This window comes from Cystoisospora suis (genome assembly GCF_002600585.1).
Source record: "Cystoisospora suis strain Wien I chromosome Unknown contig_153, whole genome shotgun sequence".
Classification (NCBI taxonomy): domain Eukaryota; phylum Apicomplexa; class Conoidasida; order Eucoccidiorida; family Sarcocystidae; genus Cystoisospora; species Cystoisospora suis.
Genome location: NW_027152955.1, coordinates 58,640 through 72,811, shown reverse-complemented (window position 1 = coordinate 72,811; position 14,172 = coordinate 58,640). Strand labels below are relative to the sequence as shown.

Sequence of the window (14,172 nt, the reverse complement as noted above, 5' to 3'; positions counted from 1 at the left end):
GTGAAAAAGGCGAGCAGCTGGCTGGTACTGAACAGACCAGCTGCACAGAGATGACGGAAGCTTCTCCGGTGCTCTCATGTCAATCAGTGGTGAAGCAGGGGAATGAAGAGAGACAAGAAGGAGAGGTTAACCGCGAGGAAGAGACCCCCTCGCAGACTGAAGATATACGGGAAGAGAAGGATGAAGACAATGGTTCAGGAAGGCTTAGTGATGAAGGAGGACCACAGGAGGAGAAGGAACCTCAAGGGAGGGATACTCCACAGGGTGAAGGAGACATGGAAGACAACGAAAGTGTATCTTCTTTTCCTCTGAATGCCTCGGATAGATCAGCAACACGAAAACGAAGGAGAGAGAAGGAGAGTGGAGGAGGNNGTCAATACCAGTCAGGGGGGAGAGTGGAGGAGGAGAAGAGACTGGAGATGATGAAGAAAAAGAAGATACGGGAGCGGTGAAAGCACGGAAAGCAACAGCGCCATCATTTGCAACGAAGAAACGAGTGAAAAGAGTCGCAGGTGACGGAGCCGGCGCATCTGAAGACGAGGAAGACAATTCTCATAGGGAAAGAGGTGGAGGGGGAGAAGAAGAAGATGAAGAAGAAGGAATCGAAGAGGTCGAAAGACTTGAATGGCATCTAGATGATGCCAAGGCAGCTCAGTGTGGCATGACGCCTACGCGTATCGAAATCATGGCTCTTGTCTTCAATGAAATGAGGTAAGAGGGAGCTTGTCTCTTCATCATCATCACCAAAAAGAAGAAACTTCTCTCTGATGTCGAGAGGGCTTGTTCTTTCCTTCTCTTTGGCTTGAGACTCTTTTTAAACCCTATAGACATTCTCCCTTTATCAGGCTCCAAAGATATGCATCCATGCGTATATGCATGTTACGAGGACTATATATGAGCTTTGTTACAGACCGAACTCGGTGAATTCATCGGAATGAAAGTTTTCGTCCGTCTGTAGGGGGGGTTCACCTCGTGAAGTTTAAACTCAACTCCACTGTCTGTTTGGTGTGTTGTAATCAGCACGCATTCTCTCTGTGAGTTTTTGCGGATGAGACTTCTCGTGGGGCCTACTGCGCAGGGAGTGCTTATTTTTCATGAAGTGCAATGCATGCATTCCTTTTGATTTTAGAGTGACCACCCGTTCTTTTCCGATCTCTTTTCTGAACTGAAATCTGAGAGAGCTCACGACGGTGAGCGAACGACCAGCACAGTTCTGTCATGCGTCTCTTCCTTTACGATTCTGCTGTCTGTGCGGGTGTGTGGATGAATTTTGTCTCTTTTTCAGACTGAAGAGTAAGATGGACGTTCGGCGTCGTATGCAGCTCCTTCAATGGCTGATTGCTTGTATAGCAGATGGATGGATGGGAAAGTTTTTCTTAGATGCGAAGGTTGAGGCGCTTTTTCGAGCACGAGCGAATACTCTCCGACAACGTATGGCGTCAGCCGCTGCCCCTTCAACGACAATGAAAACTCAGAGTGATATCAAGGTAATGAAGTTCACGTTCAGGCTTCGATAGATCCTTTTTCTTGAACTTCTTTCTGTATATGTCTATATGTCTACATAGTAGGTAAACGAAGATATTAAGGCAAGTACATCGACTGATCTAGATCGTTGGCGTCAGTGTGATTGGACGCGCCACATGTACATGTCAGTCTCTTAGTAAGATAGATTGAAGCACGTAGCTAATTGTTCCTCCCTGCGTTCTTTAGGCTTTTCACCAGCAGAATTCTCTGTGACTTCAGCGTGTGTCTTCATCTGTCTCGAGTTTTTCTTGTGGAAGTGAACTTTGTACTTGACTACGATAGCTTCAAAGATGGACTGGCCGTCCGTAGTTTCTGGACTGCACATCTTTGTACGAAATGCAGATATAGAGCATATGTATGTTTCAGTTTTCGGTAGGGCTAAGAGTGTATATGGTCACTTTCTACTCGTGTGCATGGTCTTTGTCTTACTCTAGTCATGAGCTGCATTATGAAGGTGAATGAATAATGCTACTTGGCGGGGGGATGGGGTAGTCTAACTTTTATGCCTGGAAGTGCATGCATTTATCATACCTTGGGAAACTACGGGTGTACGCTGTGGAGAAGTTGACTGGTGTTTTCATATCTACTATCTATCTCTATCCACAGGGGCATGTAAGACTTGTTTCTGTAACTGCTGGGGGGAGAATGGAAGTTTCCACATAATCATTCATGCCGTGTACACATCCAAAGGCAATTACAGCATTCAGTTTTCTCCATCTTTTGTTCGACCTTCTTCTCTCTTTTTTCTTTCATCCAGAGCGAACGAGATGGAGATTCGGGTCTTGGTGACGGAGGCGTTTCTTGCAGTCCGACGGAAGATAGCCATCCTTCTTCGAGGTCGACAGGTCCTGATGGTATAAAGACAGAGATCATCCAGTCCGATACGCCGGTAGATGCACCTCCGCCTACTTCCGTAAGTATATCATCCCCTTCACCTCAGTCTTCTCCAGACGGGCCAGGTAGTAGTCATGGTCAAAATGCCGCTGGAGGGGATATAGATCTGGATAGCTCTCGGACAGAATCTACGACGAATAACAATCATACTAACAGTACATCAGCCGCTTCTTCAACTTCTTCGTCAGGACGTGGAACACGGAGGGGTGGTAGTACTGGCGGCGGGAGTGTCACATCGAAAGGATCGGGCCAGCAAAGCGCATCAGGAGAAGAGAGTGGGAGTATGACGAATCACACAACTGGATGGTCAGGCAATCCAGGCGGTCAGACACAAGGCGGAGGGAGCTCAAATAGCTCCGCGTCTAGCAACAGTCGGAGAAGACGCGCTACAGGTTCTCTTGCATCTAGCGGGCGAGGTGGTCAACCTACACCCCAGCAGCCGACAGATGGGATTGAGGAAGAAGAAGGTGATCGAGAAAGTAAGGTAGAAGGATCTTCTTTTGTTGATGGTGAAGACGATCAGAATCTCTCAAGAGGGACAAGTTTACCAGAGGGGAGCAATGGTAAAGGGGGAGGAGGAGATAGCGGTGGAGGGCTTGCCATGAATTCGAATTCCACACCCAGTAGCAGTAGTGCTCCTTCTACTTCAACAGGGGCGTCAGGGATGTTAGCCGGAAGTGCAAATAGTAATAGTAAAACACTCCGAGGTCAGAAGAAACCTGTGGGCCGTGTAAGTAACTGGGAGATGGAACTTCTTGCACAAAAGTTTCCTTTACGAGGCGAAGTCCTAGGTGAAGATCGCTTTTTGAATCGTTATTTCCTTGTGCCAACAGCCTTGGGCGTACCACGTATATTTGTGGAAGCTTTTTCTCAGATGAGTCAAGATGCTCTTCTTGATCATGCTGAGGCTTTTGTGAATGGTTATCTCCAGCATGCCGTCTCGACGGTTACGGGACCGCTACCATCGCAGGAAGATGAAGACAAGAGAAAGGAAGAACACTCCATGACACTTCATCCTTCTACTACTACTCCCATTTCTTCACCGGGCTCTACATCTTTCTCTTCTCAAGCGACAGCAGAATCAGCAGGTCTCCTCACACAGCAGACGACCGGATCAGCAGCAACAGGAAACCTAGGAGGTGTCGTAGGCCATCAAGGAGGAGGAGGTCCGTCTCAAGCACAGACCCAGCAGCAGCAAGGAGTTCATCAGTCTAAGGCGGCAACCGGAGGAATAGGAGAGATAGGTAGACGAAGCAGTCGTAGAATTGCTTTGAAGGAAGAGCAACGTCAACAACAGGAACAGCTTGATGCCTTAGCAGCATTACAGTCAGGAGGGGGAGGAGGAGGGACACTAGGTAAATCATCAGATGACAAGAAAAGAAAGAGAGGAGGTGCCTTACAGAATGGTGCCTTGGGGCGTGGTAGTGGACGAAACTCAGCCACAGGAGGAGCAGGAGGTAGTACACTAGCAACAACAACATCTGGAAGCGGGGCCGGCGGAAGTCTCGAACAGCAGAAGTATAAGAAGGCAAATGCTTTTGTACGTAGAGCTGTTGGATTTCCTTCAATATCTCTCTTTTTACAGTACCTTGAGGAAACGATACGCTCTTGTAGGCTCTATGTTGTTCCCCCCGGACAACCTATTCAACAACTCCAGCATGCCTTATCTCCTTACATGCTTAAAGAAAGGGCTCTAAAGGAAAAAATAAGAAGAGTTGATCAACAGGTAAGGCGGATCATTCACTTGCTAGGAGGGAGGAACACGACACATGCTCTGTTACTCCTGTTTCTCTCTTCTCGTTGAGTGGTCATACATGGGTGTTTTCCCGCCACGAGGCTTACCTTCACGGGATATGTATGTGGCTCACTGCATGGGCGGGCTGTTCTATTGAGATCTCGTAATGTGTATATACTCGTCGTCGGGCCTATTGGGCGCGACTGTGAAGAGTCTTCTCCCCGGCAGAGAAGCACCAGAGTGCTTAAGTACTTCTCTGCGTTGTTCTAAAGAGATGAACCCGTTTCGCTTGCCAGCCTGTTCCATCTCTGGGTTTGATCCGTTACGTTGAGTTTCATCTAGAACGCGTTCTTTGAGAGATGCCATCAGCTCGATTCTCTTAGCAGTCCTCCTCATGTTGTTCTTGACTTTCTAGACGTTTCCTGTGTCTGTGTATTTTCAGTTCCAGCAGCTGGTTGCATGCTCTCCACCCCCAGTACCTGCACCAACAGTTGTTCCCCCGACTCCGTTTGCTTCCTCTATATGGCATGCGTGTCGATGGCTTCTTCATCTCGAAGAATGTCTTCTTCTTCCTCTCTTCTCTTGTTCGTGGGGTTTCGCAAGTATCTTTCAAAAACATCAATATCTCCTGAGACTTCAGGAGCAACGGTCAGCGGAGTTATCCGCTGCTTCGTCTAAGAAACCAGGAACACGGAAGAGTAGTAGCGGTACCAGACATTCTAGAGTGTATCCAGATTCTACACGAGGAGGAGATGAAGGACTCAAAACAGAAGAAGAAGGGAGCTCTCAGGGTACAGGTACAGAAGGACGTCACCACGCTCGTCACCAAGAAGAAGAAGAAGTAGAGGAAAAGCTAGGGAAAGAGAAATCAGAGTCATCTAGAGGGGGAAGAGGTGATGAAGGAATAAGTCCTGAGGTAGCTTTTCAAATAGAACTGAGTAAGAGAGTATGGCCACAAGATGTCATGCATAGATCTCTAGCTGTCTTAGCAACACATGCAAATCAAATGGCAGAGAAAGGTGATATGGGCGGAGATGACTTGATCTCAGGCGGGTTTGATTTATCTGGCGGGAAGGGGGAGATGAAAGTCAAAAAAGAAGAAGATACCAATTGGAAGAAAAAGACAGCTGGCTGCACAACCATGGAAGGAGGGGAAGGACGAGGAGCAGAGGAGATGCCCAAGAACCCTACGGGGGATGCGTCGTATTCAGAACATCAGTCATCGGCCAGTGTGACGTACTCAGAAGAAGAGGAAGAAGAAGCAAGATGGATGGAAAAGAGATTATGCTTGGTAGGTTATCTTCATCATATGGAGTTTGCTTCTTTTTCTCCTCTTCGTGGTTGTTCTTTAAAAAATTGTTTGGGCATACCTGCCTGAAAGCTTCTTTCCAGGAAGTTTGTGCATTCTTCAAGAGCTTCTCGTCTAATCATGAGTGGTCTGGCAGTGTCAGCTTAGGTGATATCAGGCCGCTCACAATGACAGTAGCCAGAAAAGCAAAAACCTCGGAAGTCTTTGCCTGGGCATGTTGGGTCTTGCGTGATATTCTCATCCCATCTTCATGTCCTCCGTCCTTTGTTGAGTATCTGGCATCAAGCAGTCTAGTTGTTCTTCGCCCTCAGAGTGTCAAATGATGACGTTTCTACCCGGTCGTTTTCTTTCTCTATCTCCATCTCTCTTTCTATCTTCGGCAGATAAATCTGCCTTTATCTGTCCACGTTAGAGAACAGATGAGGATCATGAGCTAGTCCAATCTGTTTTCATATGGTAGCCTCCTTTCCTCATCCTTTCTCGCCGGGATGGTAACAAGGGCGCAGGCTCAACTCATCAACGCTTGAGACAAGAAAGAAGACTTGCCTCAAGCTAACTGATACTTGTTTCATCACATGTTTTCATGAAACGATATATCTTGCCAGGGAGTAGAGGCGTCCTTAAAAAGGACCTTTGGAGATCATATCATGTCATTTGCTAGGACAGTTATCTCCCGTGATCTACTAGTATATTTGCCTATCTCTCTGCTTGTAATGGTGTGACTGCATATCGCTTTCTCAGATCGTGCTAACGCAGCTGCTACTGTACATAGAGAATCAGCTGCACACGCATGGGAATGTCCATACAGCAGCTTGGCATCTCCAACAGCACCAGGAATGGCAGAAAGAGCTCTCGGCTTTAGCTGGAGGTTCACGAGTCCTTCGTCACTTCCCTTTACCTTTGCCTCCTACGGGTCGTGGAGTCCCTCTGTCTCCAACACACGGGAGTCGAGAAGAAGGGCGTGGAGGTCTTCATGAAAATAGTAGTCATAATAATAGCAAGAACGGCATGGTGGACGAAGAGAACAATGAAGGCGAGGGAAGTCGTAGTACTAATGGTGGTACGAGTAGCCGTTCAAGTCCAGCAGATATAGGAGGAGGAGGACGAAAGACCAAGGGGAGCGCAGAGGGACAAGGTGAAGAAGATTCTAGAAGACGAAGAAGAAGCGTGCCAAGTGATGGAGAGGGGTTGAGTGGTGGGAGAAGTGGCCGCAGAGGTGATTCAAGCCGAGGAGGTCTACTGGGTAATGGAGAGGAACATCAGAAGGGAGAAAAGGAAGAGGGCAATCATGACGAGGAAGACAAAAACGGAGATCTACAACAGGAGGGGGATTCTAATGATGATGAAGACACCAGGGAGACGATGGAGGGACACGGGGTAGAGAACAACTCTGTTGAAAGTAGAAGAGAGCTGAAGCATAAAGATGAGGGAATGGAGGGAGAAGAGAAAGAAGAAGACGATTGGAGAGGGGATGACAATGATGACAAAGAAGATGTGAAACCCCGTCTTGATTGGTGTTCCCGAGATGGAGAGGAAGAAGATGAAAAAGATCGGATGATAGTCGATGAAGAAGCTTCAATCCCAGAAACAACAAAACAGGAAGATGAGTCAAGTCCTATTGTTAAGAACGAACAGCAAGATAATAGCCCCACACCTTCTCCGGCCCCTTCAGATGCTCCTCCGGTAACATTCAGTGCTGAGAGTTCCTCTTCAAATTCCGCCACAGCTTCTGTGAAAATCGAACAGAAGGACGACGTACAAGAGAGAGAAGTGAGCGAGGTTAACACCTGCCAAGCCCTTCATCCAGTTATCCTTCTTTCACCATCTTCTCCTCTTCGACGGGTGCAGGCTCTAGCAGAATCAATTGGATGGAACTTCAGTGCGATTCTTCCTGTTCTTCGTCGAGTTCGTGCTAAGGAAGCTAGGCAATTGTGGCGAATCCAGCAAGGCGAACTAGAGCGAAGAAGTGTGAAAATCTCTTTGGAAGGTGGAGAGAATCATTTTCATGCTTCTGGAGGTCTCCCTGGCTCTTCAACTATCTCTTCTTCGCCTCCCTGTTCTCCCTCAAGTTGGGCCGAGGGAGAGCAAGACAGGGTGGTGTCTTGGGCAGCTGTTCGGAATCGTGCAGACGTTCTCGCTGTCTGGGGTCTATACGCTAATGCCTGGAAAGCTTTTGGCCTTGATAAGCATAAGCTCATGGATGTCCAGCTGAGCGTTGACCGGTAGGTGATGGAGCCACTTGGGTCTCTTACCGTCGAATCCCAGGGGGGAGTGATGGTCTATGTGAACGATTGATGTGAAGGAGTTGTTCTCTTTGAATCATTTAGAAGAGAAACTTCCTTGTAGATTGATGGCCTGTGGAAAGAAGGGACATAATGAATGAACGGTCTTTCTTACGGTGTAGATCCAAATGGACAGAAGAAAAGCTGCGTTGGAAATCTAGACATTTGAAATGTGAAGAAGGAGGTTCGTTCGGAGGTACTTTGTAGCCATTTATTTCAGCTCGGTTCATGAAGTTTCATGTGTCTTCGTGTTTTCCTGTGTCTTGATCACCTGGTGTACATACGCTGCAGGAGGTCATGTAAAATGTACAGCGTCTTTCATTTGACAGACGGCGAAACAACTGCTGGTGTTTATAGGTTGCCGATGAGTGTTCGCGCGTTGGTACTGTGTTGTTTGTTCGTTGGAATGACTCGCTGGTTGTTCATGAAACGAAGAAGAGGAGACTTACTCCGAAGTATCGCCTTTTGTACCTTTCATCGACACTGAGTGCGATTAGTATCTCTGATCTTTGTATGCATGTCTTTGCTAGGAATCTCTTCCTTTCTCTCTTAGCTCATGATGAACAGAAGGCAGGACTCCCTGACCTCGGAGATCGTCTCTTCTATTTCCGAAAGGGACATGAACAATCGATGATCTCCATGCAGCAGGTGAGTGAAGGTCTCGACTTCTACTTATTCCATCTCTTCGGTGTTTTAAAGTGTAGATGACGTCTACTAAATTTTTTCTCCCTAGCTCCGAACTTCGTCAGGTTGGTGTACCAGCCCTATCCACATATAATACGCGTTACCAGAGTAATTCTCCTGCCAGCAAGGGAGCCATATAGTTGTTTAGTGATCCAGTTGTTTCAGGAGGAAGAATACCGTGAGTGTCGATGGTGTTTGGAAACAGAACAACAGCTGTTTCCGAGCATCTCAAGAGTTCTAAAGTTTGTTGTTTTCTACACCTCATGAGTCTTGAAGCATGTCGTCCTTTGGGTTCTTCGAGCAACTCAGGGGAGGCGGGCTCTCTAACAAGCTTACTATCTATTTCTTCTATTTCGACATCTGTTGTGTTGTGGAGCGAAGTTCCCTTCTGACGTTGACAGAGCCTTCCCTGCTGTTTTATGTATCTATTGATGTAGTGACGGGAGCTAGTTATGAGACCAAGAGCACAAGAGACGATAGGTTTGGTAGGGGGAAGCGAACGAAGTTTCTTGTTGCAATGGCACATGAGAAGAGTCGAGTTCGATCTCTGGCGAAAAGAATCTGTTTTCTTCATAGGCCGTGACAATTGCTTTCTCTGGAATAAAGTGTGACATGTGTCGAAACAGGTGTATATGTAGACTTGCATGCATATATACATGTTATACCCGTAGACGTTTGATGTGTATCTAGGTGTCTGTGAACAGTAAAGTAGATGTATTTGTTTGTGTGAGACCTGGGATGTACTCGTCGTCACTGAGTGTACTGCTACAGCGGTACACTCAGTGACGGCGGGTCTTGTCGTGTGTTCTCATATGTTCTGACTTTCTTTTGTAGTGGAGAGTGTCGTCCATGCTACCTACCTGTTTTCGACAAGTGTATTGTTTTCCGAAGTGTGATGCATATATAGACCGACTTTCCTCGGCGCCCATTTCTTTTGATGCTTTGTTGTTCTCTTTCGGTGGACATGTGTCGTGTAGGAGTACGTCGAGGCATTAGATACGAAGAGCTGGTTAGACAGTTCGTCGATTCCTCTGTCGATCCCTTTTGAACTAGGACGTGTAGAAGAGCTTGTAGTTGAATCTATCTCATATCACCCTGGTCTAGCTTCACCTCCGCCACCGCCTACCCCTCCTTCAGCATCAACATCTTTACTCTCTGCTTTACCTAGTGGGTTGTCCGATGCAGCCCATGAGCATCTTATCGATCTTCCAGATCAGCTATTCTCCTTCTCTATTGTAGATGATCCTTCGTTTCTTGGATTGGTCCCTCTCGATTCTTCTACAAGTCAAGGAGGGCGAACTGCGATGGCGAGCGGGGGGGGAACTATGACAGGTCATAGGAAGTCGATGCAGCAGTTTTCTCAGGCGTGTAAGAAGGAGAACGGCACTGTCTCCTCGACACCTACAAACTCTATACTCTGCGGCTCTACAACCCAATCGTCAGCTGGACTGTCTGCAGAAGGTCTCCTTAGTGTAGGAATGACACCGGTGGGATGTCAGAAGCTTCCAGGTTTCGAGAATGATGAAGTTGTTGCACCTTCACCAGCAACAACTACAGAGGAAGGGGGAGGGGGTGGACATTCCACATCTCTATCTGTCCTAGATTCATCACCTCCAGGAGGCGGTGGTTCTTCTTCCCAAACGGGTGCGGGGGGAGGGAAGAATGCACTGACAGTAAGGACTCCTTCTTCCAGTGTCTATGATCGGTTTAAATTCGCTAATACCAATCTAGGACTTCTCAGTTGTTCTGCTGGCGGTCTCTCTCTTAGTTCCTTGCAGGGTGGTGGTGTCGGAGGAGGGGGGGGAGGTACAGGAGCCATAGGAGATCTGTCTGGTTGGATGTCTGGGGAAGGTAGTTTGACGCCTTTGGTATCAAATGGTGAAGGACTGCCTGTAGGGTTGTTAGGGAGACCTGAGTTAGAGATCTTTACTTCTGCTGATCCTCTAGTTGTAGCGGCACATACAGCTGGGAGAGCCAAAGCACAGTTACTGAGACAAACACAACAAGATGATGGAGCAGAAAATGGAGATGGGGATCGTGGAACTCCGCTCATGAATATGGAGACAGCTCCCTATTATCGAATGGTTTGTAGAGTCATCAGAAGGTAAGCTATTCGTGCTACGAAGGCACAAAGGAGGGGAAGTTATGAATCAATTGATATAAGCTGCTACTGGCACTCGTATGACAACAGCATCTCCGATATCTCGTGGTAGTTGTTGTTACCTCATTCTAGCTGATTCGAACTTGGGCGCTGCTATTAAGAGGATGTAGGGCGGAGGGAAGGGCCCACAGAGCTGATGGTGACACAAAAAGAAGAGACTAAGGAAAGTACCAAAAGGTATAAGTAAGACAAAGAGAAGCGCCTGGGTGATGAAGAAAGTAAGGACGGCGCAGAAGCAGGTTTACACGTGCGGCGATGGCTCCGTGGCTGGCTTGAGTTGAGAAAACAGACGAGGTGGTTGCGAATGTCGTGTGGGGAACAAGGAGATGACGTCCCGAAGATTGTATATTAGCTACTATGTGTCAAATTATAGTGTCTTCAGGAGTGTATGCATACTGTCGAGTCCTTAGGTGTGTCTTCTATTGGAGCTTCGTGTTTTGTTTTTCTGCATGCGTTTGTTTTTTCTCTTCAGAGAACATGAGACAACTGCAGATGCACTCTCAGAACGGATCAAGTCCATTGTCACTGCGGCAGCATCTGAAGATAAGCCTCACACCCGTACATCATCTCGATTACTGAATTATCAAAGCCGAATAGGCGTTACAAGATCAACTCTGTCGTCATATCTTCGGAACCGTCAAGCTTACTCTTCACAAAAAGGAGGTCGTGGTGGACAACAGATCGAGCCATCAGGTGATGAAGAAGAAGAATCCTCTTCCACTAGCACTACTACGACTACAACGACTTCTGTCACTCATCATCTTGGGATGTCATCAAGCGCAGCTTTCATGAACTCATCAGGCGGATCATCTGAGGTTCGGTTCGATCATGTAGTAGGGCCTCAAGGTGAAAGACAAGTAGTGCTTTGTGTTCCTGTGAGAGCTGATGATATTGAATTTGTCGTTCGGAAGGATCGAGTTCTTCAAGCATTGAACCTAGGATGGAATGTAGGAATGAAGTTCAGAATGTTATTCCATACAGCCGGGGCGCCATGTCATAATGATGCTAGTGGATCTACTGGTACTAGCCCTAGTACTGGAAAGGATAGTACAGGAAATACTGGAGGAGGAGGAGCGACAAGTACCGGAGAATGTCATGGTAATAGTAGTGCTAGCACTAGCAGTAGTACGAGTTCTGGTGGAAACACAGGAGGAGCAAATAGTAAGAGTTCAAGTGGCTCAACAGGGGGAGGGGGAAGTCATACAACACGTTACACAGGGACAGTAAGAAAGGTTGACCTCCTTCATCCTGATTTCTGGGAAAATGTCCTAGTTGAATGGGAAGATAAAAAGCATGGTGGATGTAGCAGTAATAGCAGTACTAATAGCAGTAGTAGTAGTAGTCACAGCAGTGGTAATGGTAGTAGTACTAGTAACAATGGAAAAAACAGTGGCGGCAGTTCTTCTCAACTGCAGAAAGGTGAACTTGATGGAAGTATGGAAGGTGTTAGTCTATGGGAACTTGAACCTCTCAAAAGGTTAAAACGACCTGGAGGAGCAGATTAACCAAGAAATCATACAAGGGTGAAGAGATAGGTCCGCAAAGACGCGGTCTTCCTGTGCATCTCTTTCTGACATCACACGAGACTTGTCTTGACACAGGAAACAAAACAGATATCCTTTCAATATCCTTTCTCTATGTATACCTGTGTGTCTTTCTACATATGTGCTGCATGATGGTGCTGCACATCGTCACATACTTCGGCCGTATACCTGTATAGACGGTTATACAGGTATATATATATATATATATATTTCCAGCGTATAGGCAGACCTTGTGATGGGGGGAAGGAAGACGGGGCATTGTTGTCGTGTGTGTCCGAGAGTAAGGTTGAGTTTTTGTCTTGCAGTCATTTTTAAGGAGGGCCTCTTAACAGCCGGGCACGTGGGTTGGTGGTGTAGTGCGTAACACATGAAGTGTTCTTGTGTAGGAGTTCTTAAGGGTGTCGACGTGCTAAATCACTTTTCTCTCGTTGTCATGGAAAAAAGACTTCTTCTGGGCTGCTGTTTCATCTAATTCTATTGTCTTGCCGGTGTATGCTTTTCTCCATCTTCGTCTTGAGTCCTCCTCTCCCTCTCCCCTTTGCCTTACGTCATGCAGGCACACTCTTCTAGATAGATGTGTGAGTCGTGATGGATTCTTGTTACAATAATGAGTAAGAACGCAGTTCCACTTCATTGTTTGCTTCTGCCAGGACAAAAACGCTTTCTCCCTTTCTCTCTTCTCTTCTTCTACCCTACCCATTAGCCCGTGCACACTAGCTAGTTGTTCATGAAACGATGGTTAAAGTGAAGTTCCCAGGACTTCTCTGTATCTTCGCACTGGCGTTCTCTTAAACTTCTCTTCTTAGACAAGAGAGGTCAGTTTTTTTTATGATCTGTTTCTCGGGGTCGAAGAACCGGCAGACAGTGTAAAAGAAAGGAGGGGGGGTAGGCACGCTCCGTTGTGTTGGAAGAGAAATATGGAAGAGTGTATCTGTTCTGGTTAAGACCTCCTTTCAGTCCATCTGCGAAGAACGAAATACCACGTGTGTTTTGCGTCTTGACGGTTCTTAGAAGTGTGTGAAGTACGCCAGAAAAGAAAACTGAGTCATGAGGGCGTCGCTTCCCTTGTATGTCTGAGCTTTGTTCGCTTGATGGAGCATATTTATGTGAATGTATTACTACTTCGAAATGCTGGGTTCAGGAAACCTGCTCAGCCTGTATGCGGATTACATGTGTGGCAAGGCTTTCTCTTCTCTGTACATGAAGTATCAAAAATATCTGTATCAGCGACTTTTCTTTCCATGTGTAAAGCGATGGCGTCTTGATCGGTGTATCGGAGCGGACTTTGAAACGAGATATATTCTTCTTCCACGCACAAAGGAAGAAATACTCAGAAATCTTTCCGTCCCTCGTTGAGACACCACGGCGAGGCGGGCCGTGCCAAGAAACCCCATCTTTTCTGTATGAGACGCCACTGTATGGTGGCGACGAGCGGATAGCCGTCTCAGTTCTGCTTGTGAAGATTTTTTCACTTATTTCTTCTACGAGTCTGCAGCGCTGCTGTCCATGAGACACGGAAGATTGGTCCTCTTTGTGTCTGGCTAGCGACCACAAATTCTGTGCAGACTGACACAGTGAGGTAGGCGTCTTCGCATCCCTTCTTTCCGAGGGCGTATCTGACTGCTGCTGATCATACCATTTTCGGAGTGAACAAGAGAGTCAAACACCAAATACACGGGTAATACAAATCGCTGGTAAAGCTTCACCTGACATCATGCTGAAGGTCTCTGGGATTCCTCCCCGTTGCTTTCGCCTTCACGAGTAGAAGGGTTGTTATGAACGAGACTGATTCTGAGGGATTACCGCGGATATACAGCAAGATTTTACTCTCAAGATACCTGGCAATGCGTCAGTTTCTCACGAGGTCCCTGCCGATGAAGAAAGGTACGAGGTCTGTAATGCATTAGCATCACTACGCTGTTCTAAGGTATGAAGGCCTGAACTGCATGCACGGGACTCGCTCGGTAGTAGTACAATCCTAAGGAGCCTCACATCAGCATGCGGAATTGCTGTAACACTCCCAGTATGGAGAGAGAAGG

At 47.0% G+C, this 14,172-nt stretch overlaps 1 protein-coding gene across 1 annotated transcript in view; it reads left to right on the top strand.

Annotated features, from left to right (window-relative positions):
- The window catches only part of CSUI_000343 (chloroquine resistance marker related), a 24,557-nt gene extending 10,875 nt beyond the window's left edge, over positions 1–13,682 (top strand). Inside the window, exons 5-12 of the mRNA XM_068060577.1 lie at positions 326–711; positions 1,286–1,487; positions 2,282–4,144; positions 4,596–5,444; positions 6,204–7,684; positions 8,275–8,392; positions 9,406–10,532; positions 11,062–13,682. Coding sequence (XP_067927448.1) covers positions 326–711; positions 1,286–1,487; positions 2,282–4,144; positions 4,596–5,444; positions 6,204–7,684; positions 8,275–8,392; positions 9,406–10,532; positions 11,062–12,094 — 7,059 coding nt within the window. The 3' untranslated portion in view covers positions 12,095–13,682. The remainder of the gene's footprint in view (positions 1–325; positions 712–1,285; positions 1,488–2,281; positions 4,145–4,595; positions 5,445–6,203; positions 7,685–8,274; positions 8,393–9,405; positions 10,533–11,061) is intronic.
- The last annotated feature ends 490 nt before the right edge of the window (positions 13,683–14,172 follow it).